This window comes from Python bivittatus, unplaced genomic scaffold (genome assembly GCF_059951505.1).
Source record: "Python bivittatus isolate LINGU-HERP-01145 unplaced genomic scaffold, Pbiv_v1 ctg000330_np1212, whole genome shotgun sequence".
Lineage (NCBI taxonomy): Eukaryota > Metazoa > Chordata > Lepidosauria > Squamata > Pythonidae > Python > Python bivittatus.
The window spans coordinates 14,811,242-14,824,836 of record NW_028277058.1 but is presented as its reverse complement, the minus strand read 5'-3'; the positions used below and the strand labels follow the sequence as shown (position 1 = coordinate 14,824,836).

General features: G+C 36.3%; 1 protein-coding gene across 1 annotated transcript in view; it reads right to left on the bottom strand.

Moving 5' to 3' along the window:
• Positions 1-11,672, bottom strand: part of PDZRN4 (PDZ domain containing ring finger 4) — a 115,021-nt gene extending 103,349 nt beyond the window's left edge. The window contains exon 1 of the mRNA XM_088141531.1: positions 11,604-11,672. Within this exon, the coding sequence (XP_087997657.1) occupies positions 11,604-11,672 (69 nt within the window). The remainder of the gene's footprint in view (positions 1-11,603) is intronic.
• Positions 11,673-13,595: the final 1,923 nt, after the last annotated feature.

Below are 13,595 nucleotides of genomic sequence, written 5' to 3'. Positions count from 1 at the left end.
ACCATGATGGGTCTCAAGTTACAACTTAATTTATACCTTATTCACTTTTCAAATTTCATGAATTCCCACAATGGCATATATCTGTTTCTTCACATATACTTGACTCAGTATAAAGAAGTAACTCAATATAGTTAATGGAACACAGTACTTTATGATGTAATTTATCAGAATTTTCTGATGAGGCATCCATCTGGTCTGCCAGAAAGACAGTTCAATCATAAGGACATCCTTTAATGCTACAGGAAATCAACCTCCACTTATAAATGCTATCCAGTCTGCTTTATCGTAAACAGGATGTCAGTTCATAAGGGCATAATTTCAATTAATGCTGAAGTCATTCAGAAACATGGATGCATTCTATAACTCAAATCCTGTAAAGGGTTCAAAAATCAGATTTCCACAAATTCAGCTGCCATGCTCCTGTACCCAAAACTACGTTTTCCAAATATCTGGCAAATGAAATGCAGAGAGTCTGAAAGTGAGTCAAACAACCATAATGAACCAATCACACTTTCAGTTTGAGAACTGTTTCATTTATGGTACTTAAGCTAGATCAAAGTTATGCAAGGAACATGTCTTACAAACACATCACAAACTTAATCCAGCATACAAGGGGTGGGCAAGTTCTTAATTGCAAAAAATGCAACTTGCAACCTAGTTCCTACTCCTTTTTCATCAACCTGTTCAGCCAGGTGAAACAGAATGCTGATTTTCTGCTGCAAATGGCAGTGAAACCATCAATTTAACATGAGCCACTAAGAAAAATGAGGAACCATCCTGCAGCATAAAGCTGCATCAAGTCACTGTAGAGGGAGATTTGTTACTCTACGTCCCTTTTAGCAACTGTACTCAAGATTGCTGGGAGGAGTTGGGTGGTAAGAGAGAGAATGTGTGAATGTAGGCACATGCTTTGGATGTTCCCAACCCAACGATCAGCAGCCAATGCACTTCTTGAGACAAAACTCAACCAAAGCTCAACCTTTTTCTCCCACTAAGAAGAAAAGAAGATAAATACTAAAAGTTAATGTGACTACAACCTTGAAAACCCTATGGCAGGAATGCAATGGTCAACTGATAAATTAAAAGTATTAAATCTATGAAATTATATTTAAAAATGTAAGCACTGCGTTAATAGCAAACAAGCTTGTAGAATGACTTAGGCTAGGTATAACTGAGAATAATCACTTTAATATACAAAAGATTAATTTCTATACCACCTGAATCTAATGATTCTGAGAGGTATACATAAAGGAACCTCCCAATATACATAGTCAATTAGCACTAAAACAATACAACGTAAGTTGTTATATCCTCCTCCTCCTCAACCAGTTATCAAAGGCCCATTTAAAAAGAAAAGTTTGTGGTAATTTTCTAAAAGTCAGGAATTTACTTACATAATCCTTCTTATGTAATAACAGCCTGAGCTCTCAGCCCCCAGTTCATTGAGCTCTTCATCTGTTAGCTGTGTAGTGTGCCAGGTCGATATGCTAGAAAAGGGCTACAGATAGTGCCTCAAAATTATTAACGAGGAACAGAAAGTTTAATTATATCAGTGCCTTGTTGGCTGCACTGGCTCTCAGTGCAGTTCCCAGCTAAATCTGAAATGCTGGTTTTAATCTTTAAAAGGCTATTAGACAACTTTTCTACCAGAGAAGAAGAAGAAGAACAGGAGAAGAACTTCTTCAGGCCACCTTCTGACTCACCTTCCTGCTGTTTCTGTGGCAGTTGCTTATATGATAGCAAGAGAGGAGGACTCTCAATCCAACATTCTCATATTCAGAGGCAGTTAGAAAAAGATAAATGGAGATCACTCTCTTTCTTTTGCTGTTCCAGAGCCATGAATACAGCATAAGAGAAAAGTGTATGTGTGGAAAGAGGTAACTTTGCCAAAGCAGCCACTGTAGCAGTGACAACAGCCATTCAGTCAGAAGGTTAGAGAGGTAACTCCAGACAACCACAAATTCTAATGTACTCCTTCCATGGAAAACAACTCTTTCTTTTCAACACATTTCCATTTCTAATAATAATTTCCAGATCCAACCTGAATGTAACTGTCTGTCTTTTAGCCTTTTCTGAAAACCCACAACATATGCAATTAAAAATATCTCACCTCAACAATATTGTATAGTAATTTACAGTGGTCTCACTTTACATTGTGTATCTTCATTTCAAATGTGTAGCCCTAAAAATACATATTTAAACATACCTGAGTATATCTTAAGCAAAGGAAAAATATATGGGTACAGACTTTGTATCTGACATATCATATATAGTTTTGTATTATGCATCTAAATAAAGAAGAAAAGTAATAAATAAAACTTTGAGATTTCTGAGAACTGTTAGTCATGCTTTGAGAACTCATATTGTATCATAAGAAAAATACTGATATGACAGAATACAAGCATTACACACCATAAGGTACAAGCTAACCCAGTAATATACAAGCAAATTATAATTAATTATAATTGAACAGTCTGGACGAGTATTTAAATAAGTTGAAACAACTGCTCCTCCATGTAATTCCAATAGAAATTTGCTCCTTTAAGATATAGACTCAACTGAAGGGCACATTTTTCTTCCTTTTGTTCTTTCCCATCAATTTTAATGGGTGCAGAACATCAGTCACATCTAATATAATGAGACAAGAAGATGGATGAGTACATTTGAAGCTTCTAGTCACTGGACAGAAAACATCCTGAAGAAATGACTGTAGTAGCACCGGATTCAATGTTGCAACTTGGACAATAGGTGGAACTATATTGCATGATTTGGTATTCATATGGAGGAAAATCCATTTCTGCCACTATTCATCATACCTCCACATATTAGACATTCAAAGACATTTTTCTATTGAACATGATCCAGTAACAATTTTTCATCCAAGGAAGTGAATAAAACCAGGAACAAAGAGGCCTGTGGAGATAAATGGTAAATATACTATTAAATAAAACAGCTTTTTCTAATGTTTAAAGACTTGAAGAGAAGCTATCCAGACTTTGAAACAAATTATATCTATAAACAACTAAATGTTTCAACCATAAAGCTTTACCTATTAAGACAAAAAGTGATCTTTCTTAAAAAAAAAACAACAACCTAGAATTGGAACCCAATGTACTATGTTTCTACTGTTCCTTACAAGGAAGATAAAAGTTAACTATTGCTGCAGATAATGTGACAATCAGAATATGCAGTCAACTGAACAGACATTTATTGATTTCTATCAAAAGTACTATTTTATCAAAATGGTAAGAAATTGTAGAAGTTAAGCTACATTTCTGTTACAATAATTGGGGCTAATCCCCCTGAATACATTGAGAGTAATGTCTAAGTAAAATGCTTTGAAGTGGACTATATAGTAGTTTATTATCAATAAAATAAGAATAGGCTTGTGGCCTCATATTATTCATGCAGCTTTATTTACGTGTCTCAAATTATGCTGGCCATGTTAAAAACTAAATCATATTCTTCTGAAAAATAAAATGCATGCATAATAATGCATTGACTTTTAGCTTGGTCTAATAAAAGTATGCAATATTATCACTGTTTATTGATAATTATTTGTACTGGCCACTGTATGTGTCATTTTGGTTGCTATGGTATCAGATAAATATATTTGATATCACAAAACATGATGGAGTGAATCCAAGTGAAGGCAAGAGAACCACTGTGGCTTTTCAGCTACAGGATTATTGTGGGAAAGTCTGGATGAGGAAGTGCTGTATATGCCATCTTCAGTTCCAGGAAGAAAGCTGGGACCAATAAAAGAAGTAGCTATCCCTGAAAATTGATATAATATAGACATACAGTGTATGTATGTATGTATGCATGTGTATGCATGTGTGTGTGTGTATGTATGTGTATGTATGTGTCTGTGTGTATGAATGTATGTATGTATGTATATGTAAGTGTATGTGTGTGTGTGTGTGTATGTATATATATATATATATAGTGTGTGTGTGTGTGTGTGTGTGTGTGTATATATATATATATATATATATATATATATATATATAGTGTGTGTGTGTGTGTGTGTGTGTGTATGTGGTATGCTGTGAAAAACATCCACAATTAGAACATACTGTATATCTCAAAAAAAATAATACAGATGCCATAAGGTAAGGTATGTGTGTGTGGGTTTGATACATGTATTTTTGATGCCTCCTCTGTTAACATCCAAATTGCTATTGCCAAGTGAAAAAGAGCTCAACCAGATGAACTCTCCCACCTACATGACAAGGGACCAACATTTTGGTCATAGTTAGGAAAAAAAATGCTCACTGTGTTAAGGGTATTTACAAACTGTTATCCCCTCTTATTCATAGTATTTTTTTTTTTTAGAGAGAGAGAGAGAGAGAGGGAAAAGAACTTTAAAATCTTGAGATTTAAAATCTTATTGGAATATAATACAGTCATACTGTTGTACATTGAAGATCATGTTAAACAACAGTTTGAGCTATTTAAATATATTAATGAATTGAAGAGGGGGCTCCTACACTATTGTAGCTAAGCTTCTGATGGCAATTCCGGAAGATATAGTTCATTAACCAAGTAATGTTTGTGCAATGCATAGGAAATGTGGAAAGCTCAATGAAACTTACATTGTGAAATAAAGGAATTTAGCTCAGTGTTCTGTCTGGTATACCTGCATAGAAGATCTCAAGAGTCAGCAAGAACAGAGCAAATCTAACCATGGATTCTTCACTTTGTCAGTCTTGATATTCCCACCTAAGATAACGAAACTATACATACTGCTTGTTCAACAAAAAAACAGCCACCAAGAAAAAAGCAGCTGGGGGGGATTTTAAGTAGCCCCAATAACACTTTTCACTCTAACCATAGTGCCCAACAGAGTTCTTGATGTGCAGTTACCATGCTTGATACATGCTTAAGATACTGTAGAGTGAAAAGGTGCTAAATGGGAATGAGGTGGTGTGTCTTTTTCTACACTAAATATCTCCTCCTCTCAAAGTTACTTTTTAAATGAAAACAGTTGTCAGCTTTTGTTACCACGTGAATGTGTACAATACACAGTTACACTCTCATAATATTTAGGATAACTATGTTTAATTTTCTTTTCAGCTGAATGTGGAAAAGCCTGCATTAGCTTCAGCATTATTTTATTCCAGTGGGTTTCTTCTCATCCTATAAGTATCATAAGTTATTGTTTATTCTTCATGTTGTCTCCCAGCACTCATCCCCTCCCTCCCCCATTACCTTGCTATCATTTTCACCTATCTCTGCCTTAACACACCCTAATTCCTCCTATTTCTTTCTTAACTGGCTCTTCTCGGCCTTTGCAATTGACACTCACCCACTGTTCCAACTCACTCTCCAATTCCACTTATATAAGAAAGGAACCAGTTATATAAGAAAGGAATGTAACCACTTATATAAGAAAGGAATGTAATACGCACAGGGAAAAAAATAAAATAAGACAATTGCAGTTGGGGATGAAGTATCAAACTCAACCAAGAAGAATAAGGTTTGATATAGCAATGTCCTGATGCAATAAACCTCGGATAAGCTCTGTTCACTGAAGCTTATATGGTTAGGAACCAGAGTAATAGAATCCACCAGACCAGATAGCCAAACCTATAGCTGCAGCACAGCCCAATTCTGAATTCCTAATGAATTCAGAGAAATTCGTCATTTTAAACTCTTCCTCTTCTTAAAAGGATTAAGAACCTTGAGAAATCTATGAATCTTCAACTTGGCCTTCTTTATCATTAGACTGGCACTTTTAATAAAGACAAGCACCCTGTCACTGCCCACTGTAATGAAAAGGTAGTTTCCTGTGTCTGCAGAATCCAGAAAAGGTGCACTTCTCCTGAATTTACCTGAACTTACCAAAATAATGTGGATAAGTGTGCATTCAGAAGCAGAACTTAATAGATACCATTGCAAGTAACAAGGATTTTAAATATCTGCATCTGTTTCCTGCAGATAGTTGATAGTATTTGCATCTGAATATATATTCATCTATTTGTTACAACTTTTCACAGGATCCATGACTATCGTTCAGTTGAGATAAAAACCTTTATAGACACTGGTAACATGGTAAAAGAGGGAATATTGTCCTCAAGCAATACAGAAACATCTTTTCTCACCCCCTTTTAGAGCAAAACCAGAAGTTCTATTTAACCTCAGTGATGTCATCAAAGTAACCAAGTAAACTGATTGGCTATATTACCCTTCTATTTATGGATGAAATAATGTTGTGAATTAAAAAGTGCCCCTGAATCAGCAATATATCAAGATTCTGAATAGATTTTAAAGAATTCAGCAAACCGAACTAACATTAGAGTTTTCTCATTTACATACTCTTTAATACTATATTAACCCTCAACCCAGAGTTCTCACTTCCTCAAATTATCCTCCTTCAGACTCATTATGCAAAGATCTAGCTCTCTGAAAAAGGCTCTAATGCTGGGAAAGGTGGAAAGAAAGAGAAGAAGAAAATGACCAGCAGCAAGGTGCATAGATTCAGTTACAGTAGCGATGAGTGCACCATTGGAAGAGCTGAAAGGCCAGGTTAGAGACAGATTGTCATGGAGAAATCTATCTATGTGGTCGCTAAGAGTCAACAACAATGGAATGTAATAATCAATCATCATATTAATCCTATGGCGTTTTTGTTGAAAACACCAACATCCTAGTGCAATCCCTGTTGCCTAAGAATGCCCTCCAAAGCCTTTGCTGCATCCCAGAACCCATGCAAAGTTGCTGCTAAACTGTAAATTTTAACATTGCAAAAGGCAAAAATGATTAAACATATGAAGAATAATTATATTCTTCATATAATTAATAATTATATTAACTTTATCAGAAGTTAAACTCTTAAACTTAATTTAAGAGTGTTTTTTTTCCCCAGCCCCCACACTTAATTTGTTGGCTTGAGTTGTAGAGTGTAGCCTCAAGATGCCACTCAAACTCCAAGGGCAGCCCACAGCCCCAAAAAATGTTGCCTGACCCTGATTTAAGTCCAAGGACAGCTTTATTGTCTGTTGTGCCTAATTCACACAATTATTCATTCTGTGAAGAACTCGCTAGGCTGCTGTTGTCAGCAATTAGATTAGAAATGGTATACAGTAAAAAACAAAGTAAAGTTTTCTTTATTTTAGGTGGTTTTACAGAGTCTGGGATACTGCCTTGAGAGAATGGCTGATTCAACAAATCAGAAAAAAATGTAATAGTAACCAACAAGGACATGTTGAAAGGAATTTGTTCCCATTTTCTGAATGTGTTAATTATTTCACATCTGATACTTTAACTGCAGCATCACATTTCTTTTTAGGTATGACTTAAACAACAAACAAACAAATAGCAAGGGAGAAGAACCTCTTTAGTCTATGTAATTTATTTGAGCCTCACATTTGGCTTCAAATATCCTAAATCTATTTCATTGTTACTGGAAGATCAATGATAAGGCAGAACAAATGGCACTTTCTTGGTGGCCCTGGACTTAACAACACACTTAATTTTATTTTCTTTGTTTCTTTCAGGAACTCAAAAGAACATACAGAGCAATCAGATTCTGTGGGTAAGGGTGGATCTGAATCTGCATCCACCCAGTACTAACTCCACACCTTAATCACTATACCACATCTGGTAAGATTCATCATGTTTCCCCACCTACACATATTTATGTGGAGTCCAATTATCTCTATGTATAGGTAGGCTTTTATGTTTCAAGTTATCCATTTTTAACTGTACAACGTATGCCCAGTACCTCACCTGAACTCTATGCCCCCTAAAACCAATGGCAATAGGTAATAGCAATTCAAACTTTTGTTGCTGTATGGACATCTTGTCACAGTTAATCTAGGAATAAAATCTGATCTCATTATCAGAAGGGGAAGTGAAAGGAGAAGCCCAAGCAATGCATGTTAAGATTGTTTTACTTTTTACATTTTATTGATGTAAAGATGGACAATCTCTTCAATTTCAATGGCTTCTTGCAGCTCTGACCAGAAAATTGGGGATATACAACGCAGTCACATACATGTGCACACATTCATATCCACGTGTATTTGAAGACATAAGAAACCTCTCCCCACCACAATCTTAGTACAGCTGAAATTGTGAAAGAGGAATCGTCCTTTGTATTGCTTTATATTTATTTATTTAAAAAAAAAAATCTAACTCACATTTCATTGATTTACAAAACCCATAAAGCATGGATACCATAAATTCTTTTCACAATAAAATTGGCCTAAAAATTTCCACCTATTCAAAAAAAGGTGTCTGACCAAAACACCAGATGAAAACATCAAAATATCTACAGCAAAGTAGAAAGCACAGAAATACACATTTAATTGAGAGACCAGATGGCAAAAAAACTTAGATGCTCAGCACCAAATAAACTGAACAGGAAGGAAATTCCACAAATGGGATGACTACATAGGAAATGTCCTTTTTGGGATGGTCACATACCAAATCCCTAACAAATACAGCACTCTCAGGAGGACATCCTCAGTAGAACCTAATCCTCAGGCAAGTACATAAAGAAAAAAGTGGGGTCAAATATTTAGATCCAAGCTTCCTCATTCCTCACATCCCTGTATAATCCTGCCACTTTTTTCTAAAATTTCTCAGTCCTCCAAGGTTCAATAAGCATAGAATCTTCTCATTACAGAAACCAGAATATTAGGCACTGAAACTCCACTGAGAGAATTCTCTGGTGGCTTATCTATGCAGAAGATTGATTTTCTTAAAAAAAAAAAAAAAAGTTCTTGCCAATGCCCAGTGATCATAACTCCTTAGCAAAAGCATGGCCCTTCCAACAAAAAGCAGTAGTAGAAGTATTTACAAGTTAGGAGGAGCCAGGAAAGTGAAAATAGAGCAGAAGATTGTAGGTACCCATTTAAAGTCACACCAGTACAGGGCCACATATAGGGGATATACACTTTATAATGCATTATCTTGAAATTTGAAATTTTGATTAAAACTTGAAAACTTGATTAAAATCAGCAGTTATTCATTATGGTGTTCAGAATCCACATTTCCTGTATTTGTGATAAAGATCTCAGTTAACTTATTTTCCTTACAGTTTACATATCTTGGCTGAAAAATATCAGCTGATCTCTAGATGGCAGCAAAGAGAGATATAAAACTTAACTCTTTTCTGACATCTACTGAGTCTCTGGATCTTTGCAGCCCACAGTTTTAATTTCCCTATTATCCTTAGAACCACCTATTTACTCTGATTTTATGCACTATTAAGTGCACCACCCTTCATATTTATTAATGACAATGGCCAGATAGAGAAAAAAACTGTTTTTAAATATAAAAGAAAAAGAAAGACCGCACATAATTAAAGCACTAGAAGATGACATTTGTAGTTCCATTGAAAAAGGTATAGGGGGAAAAAAAAAAGAAAGGAAAAAAACCCAAGATCTTAAAAGCATCCCAATATATCCTCATTTTCTGCAGGACTAAAATACAAGGAGATTTCGATATAAACAATAGCAAAAATGTACCACTAATGTGGAATGCATATGAATATACCATTATTTTCAAGCATGCATATTACCTATGCAAGCTAAAGTAGAAAATATAAACGGGGGTAGAACTGCTTTCTTAAAAAATACTCCTTTAATTGCCAGTTATCCACTTTAGTTATACTGTGGAACATTCTTTGCTGACATCAGTTTCTAGCCAGGAACACTTGCCTGAAATATACTCACATGTGATCACAAAGATGCATAATACTGGATCAAAACCAGAAAGTAGCTGAAAGATCCAGAGAGTGCGACACAATATGGAATGTTATTAGGATTCTCTGTAAATGCCTTTATCAATCAAATTCCCCATTCCCTCCCTCCCCAATCTGAAAGGCAAAAGCTGGGGTTTGACTGCAGTTGCCTTCCTGGAAAACTCAGATTCTTCCAAGGATTATAGCTTATCAGGTAAATACCAGGATTAAAGTGAAAGTGGTAATTCATTTTCCTCTTCTGACTTTTTTAAATCATGAAAGCCACAACTCTGGGAGAAGGGGAAACAAACAAGTAAGGATTAATACTTTGGAAAAGAGAGTGACTTTTGCATGCTGAAAAGGCTTTTGCATTCAATGTCATTTCGAACAAATGTCATAAAATATGCTTGTATATATTCTCTGGGTCCAATGTCCTTTGATGAAATCCAGAGAAAGGTTTCATCTGTTTTCTTATAGCTCTTTGATCTTCAGCACTGTAGTCTAGGATATTTATATTTTGCATTTTTAGGTGTCAAGAGGGATGGGATAAGGGGAGAGCAGTTCTACTTTTCCATTCTTTGTATTATAACTGTTAGGAGAAATCTAATAATGAAATTACTTCTAAAGTGGAGGAAAGTGTTCCACCTAGAGTCCATTTTCTGGAGGTGAAAGCAATGGAAGGGGAAGGTATCTGTTTTGATACGTTATTTGTGAAATTACAAAAGTGCTTGCTACTTCATAGGCTTTTTTTCTCACCTTCAAAAAGCAAATATCCTGTCCTCAGCTATAATTGACAATGTTAATCTTCTTTCCCCCCTCCTCAGCAATAAAAAGAGTCATTTTTATATTTAATTAATGCAGAGGATCATTTTGGGCACTGGCTAATGAGACTCTGATCACATTACACTGGAAATGGGCATTAACACTGCAACTGAGGAGGATGTTTCATGTTTAGAGAATTCACTTTCTAATTAGTTCACTGTGAAATGAATCATGGGAAAAAGAATTTGAAAGGGGGGGTGGCCAACAGACCACCAACATTCTAAGTGTTTTGTCCTTAGTCCTTAGCCTGTCATCAATGGCGCAGTTAAAAACTGGAAGTATTCAGCTTCTGTTAACAGACGTGTCAGAGCAAGGACAAATGGCCAAGAGGAAAGGAACAGATGCTGAAAGGCACTAAACTTTCATCTATCAAATTTTCACAGCAAAAGCTAGATCAAAACAAAATCCACCCAAATCAAATATGGATGCAACAGCACTTGTCCAAAATTACAGTCTGTTTCCCTGCCTCCTTATTTTGATTCCACAGCAAGCACGTTAGCAAATTACAGAAACACCGCTGTTGCTGGTGCGGACACTTAATAAGTCCAGGGTAAATTAAACTCTCCCTGTAAGGATCAAGAGAAACAGTACAAAGGAATGGAATAATTATTGCTAAACGCATCACACACAGAGAAAGTAACTTAAGTCCTATTCAAACAAGCAGTTCAGCTCATTTACTTTTAAAATGACAGTACTTCATTAAAAACAGAGATTTCACAAATAGCAGAAGCTCATCCTAAACCATAACATTTCATTAATAATTTGAAAACAGCAGATACCAAAGACTTCTTAACTCCTAGCAGCTACAAAACCTTTATCAAGTGCAGCTGACAGAACATCCCCTTACCGAAGCAAAAGATTTTCTATGCATGTTGTGGAGATGAATGCCTCTAAGAATTTGACAAAGATAGATGGAAGATTTTTTAAAAAGAAACCTGCAGGAAGTCAATTAAAGCTGAAAATGAACCACCACCACCCAACATGCAAATACAAACAGACCAACATAAACATCCCTCATTTTTATTAAGTGCTTTCCAAACCGCAGCATTCTTTTCGTGGAGCTGCTGGCAGCATCTTCTGCACTCACCTGAGAAACTTCATAAAGCAGTTTGTAGTGTTCCTCCCTTTTCTGAAAACTGCACAGATTACAACCCATTCTATTAAGCAACAGTGAAAAAGCAAGGCTTCTAATTTTCCAAGAACTGAGAGGCAAATGCAGTGACAGGGAAGGACCCTCTGGACTTGTCTACTGTTTTTCATCAGTCACTCCAGTGCAGGAACACAGGCACGCCACTGTTAGCTGAAAGCACAAGCCAGGGCAATGTGTGTAAGCAGCATGCTCTTCTTCCTCTTGCCTAAGTGTCTTACACTCACGTATACACACAGACATACACAGAGTTTCATCTCAGTTCGCAGCAACACTCCCCCCTCTTTGCATCAGTGCACATGACTACACAGATTCCAACTCATGAATATTAATAGGCTCTCATTGATTATTTATGACACAACGTGTTAGCAAGGAAGGGTGTCTTAGCCACCGTTGATAACAGATAAATATTCACTAATTAAGAAGCAAATGTAGTATAGTTAAACAAAATACACGTATCACTAACACCATCGTTTATTAAGAAGAGAGCGCAGAGAGAAATACCTTTTTTAAAAACAGTGTATGTCATTTAAGCTGAGGAATGAAAGGTAATTTTACAAACAGAAATTGTGGGACAACATGCTTGCACCGGGAGAGGTTTCCAACTTGGGCAATGCAGTGATGGCACCTTTTGAAAATAGGTTCTGTTTTTTAAAAGGAAAAGAAAAGATTATTTTTCTTAACAGTTGAAGTAAACAAGGGAGAGAAAGAAAACAAATCCAGATGGTTGTACTCTCTCTTAATTCACTTGGTGCTATCAAATCTGCTGAAATACTAAAATTAGAAAAAACATATTCTAACAGTTATATGTGTGGAGGTTTTATTTAGATTTTTTACACACTATTTGACAGAATATTTCAGTGTCTTCATACAACTGATATTAATTTAGTGCTGTGTATCTGGGAAGAACATATACCAGGTTTCCCAACCTGGGGTCCTCCAGAACAATTAGGATTAGAAATCCCAGAATTTCCAAGCAACATGGTCTTTGCTGGTCTCTGACCTGCCTCAATACTAGAACCCACTGGAGACTGGATAAATCTGAATGGCTCTATCTGAAAATTGCTTACAACAAGTCTCTGATTATTGGGGAATTGTCCTCCCCCAACTTTTTGAGATGCACCATCCAAAATCCCATTCTGTGAGATGCAATGCAGACAGTGAGGGGCGGGGAGAAAGAGAGAGAAAAGAAACAATAAGGAAATCCTGTGCATCTGGACAAACACACTGCAATAAAAAGCATAACCAACAAGGCTCCACAAACATCCTACCCCAAGGCTAAAGACAACAGCCAGGTTTTAAAGATCTGAGCAATATCAGTGAAAATTAAAAGGATCTCTGGGAGAACATCATTCCAGAGGGCAGGTGCCAAGATAGAGAAGGCATGCTTCCTGGGTCCTGATAGATGGTGGATTGAAGTGCATCAACTATGTCCAATCTTACTGGACAGGCAGAAACCATGGGAGATAAGTGGCCCTCTCAGATAACCTGGTCCTCTCTAGTCCTCTATCTACTTAATTGTTCTTGATTTCTGATAAATCAAGGTGCCAATTTAGCTCTGCTGGAGGAAGGTGGATCTTAGCAGCAGATTGGCTAGTGATTCTACAGCATTCCTGATGGGCAGGGATTTCCCCAAATACATTCAGGAAACCATCTGGATCCATCAGATGCCTAGGTCAAACCATTTTAACTGGTTCTCTACCCCTGCAGAAATTGTTAACAGTTGTCAGTATAAATATGACTGTTTTTTAAATATGACAGCAGAGCTACTAGTAGCTCATCCACTTTCAGATTACCAGTAACAGCTGAACAGAATACCAAATCCAAGATATACCTGGGTGTGTGTGTGGGAACAGATATCCAAATGGGACAAATACATGGTTGTCAAAGCAGACATGAAATACAGATTGCCCCAGCTAACTTAGGAGAAAG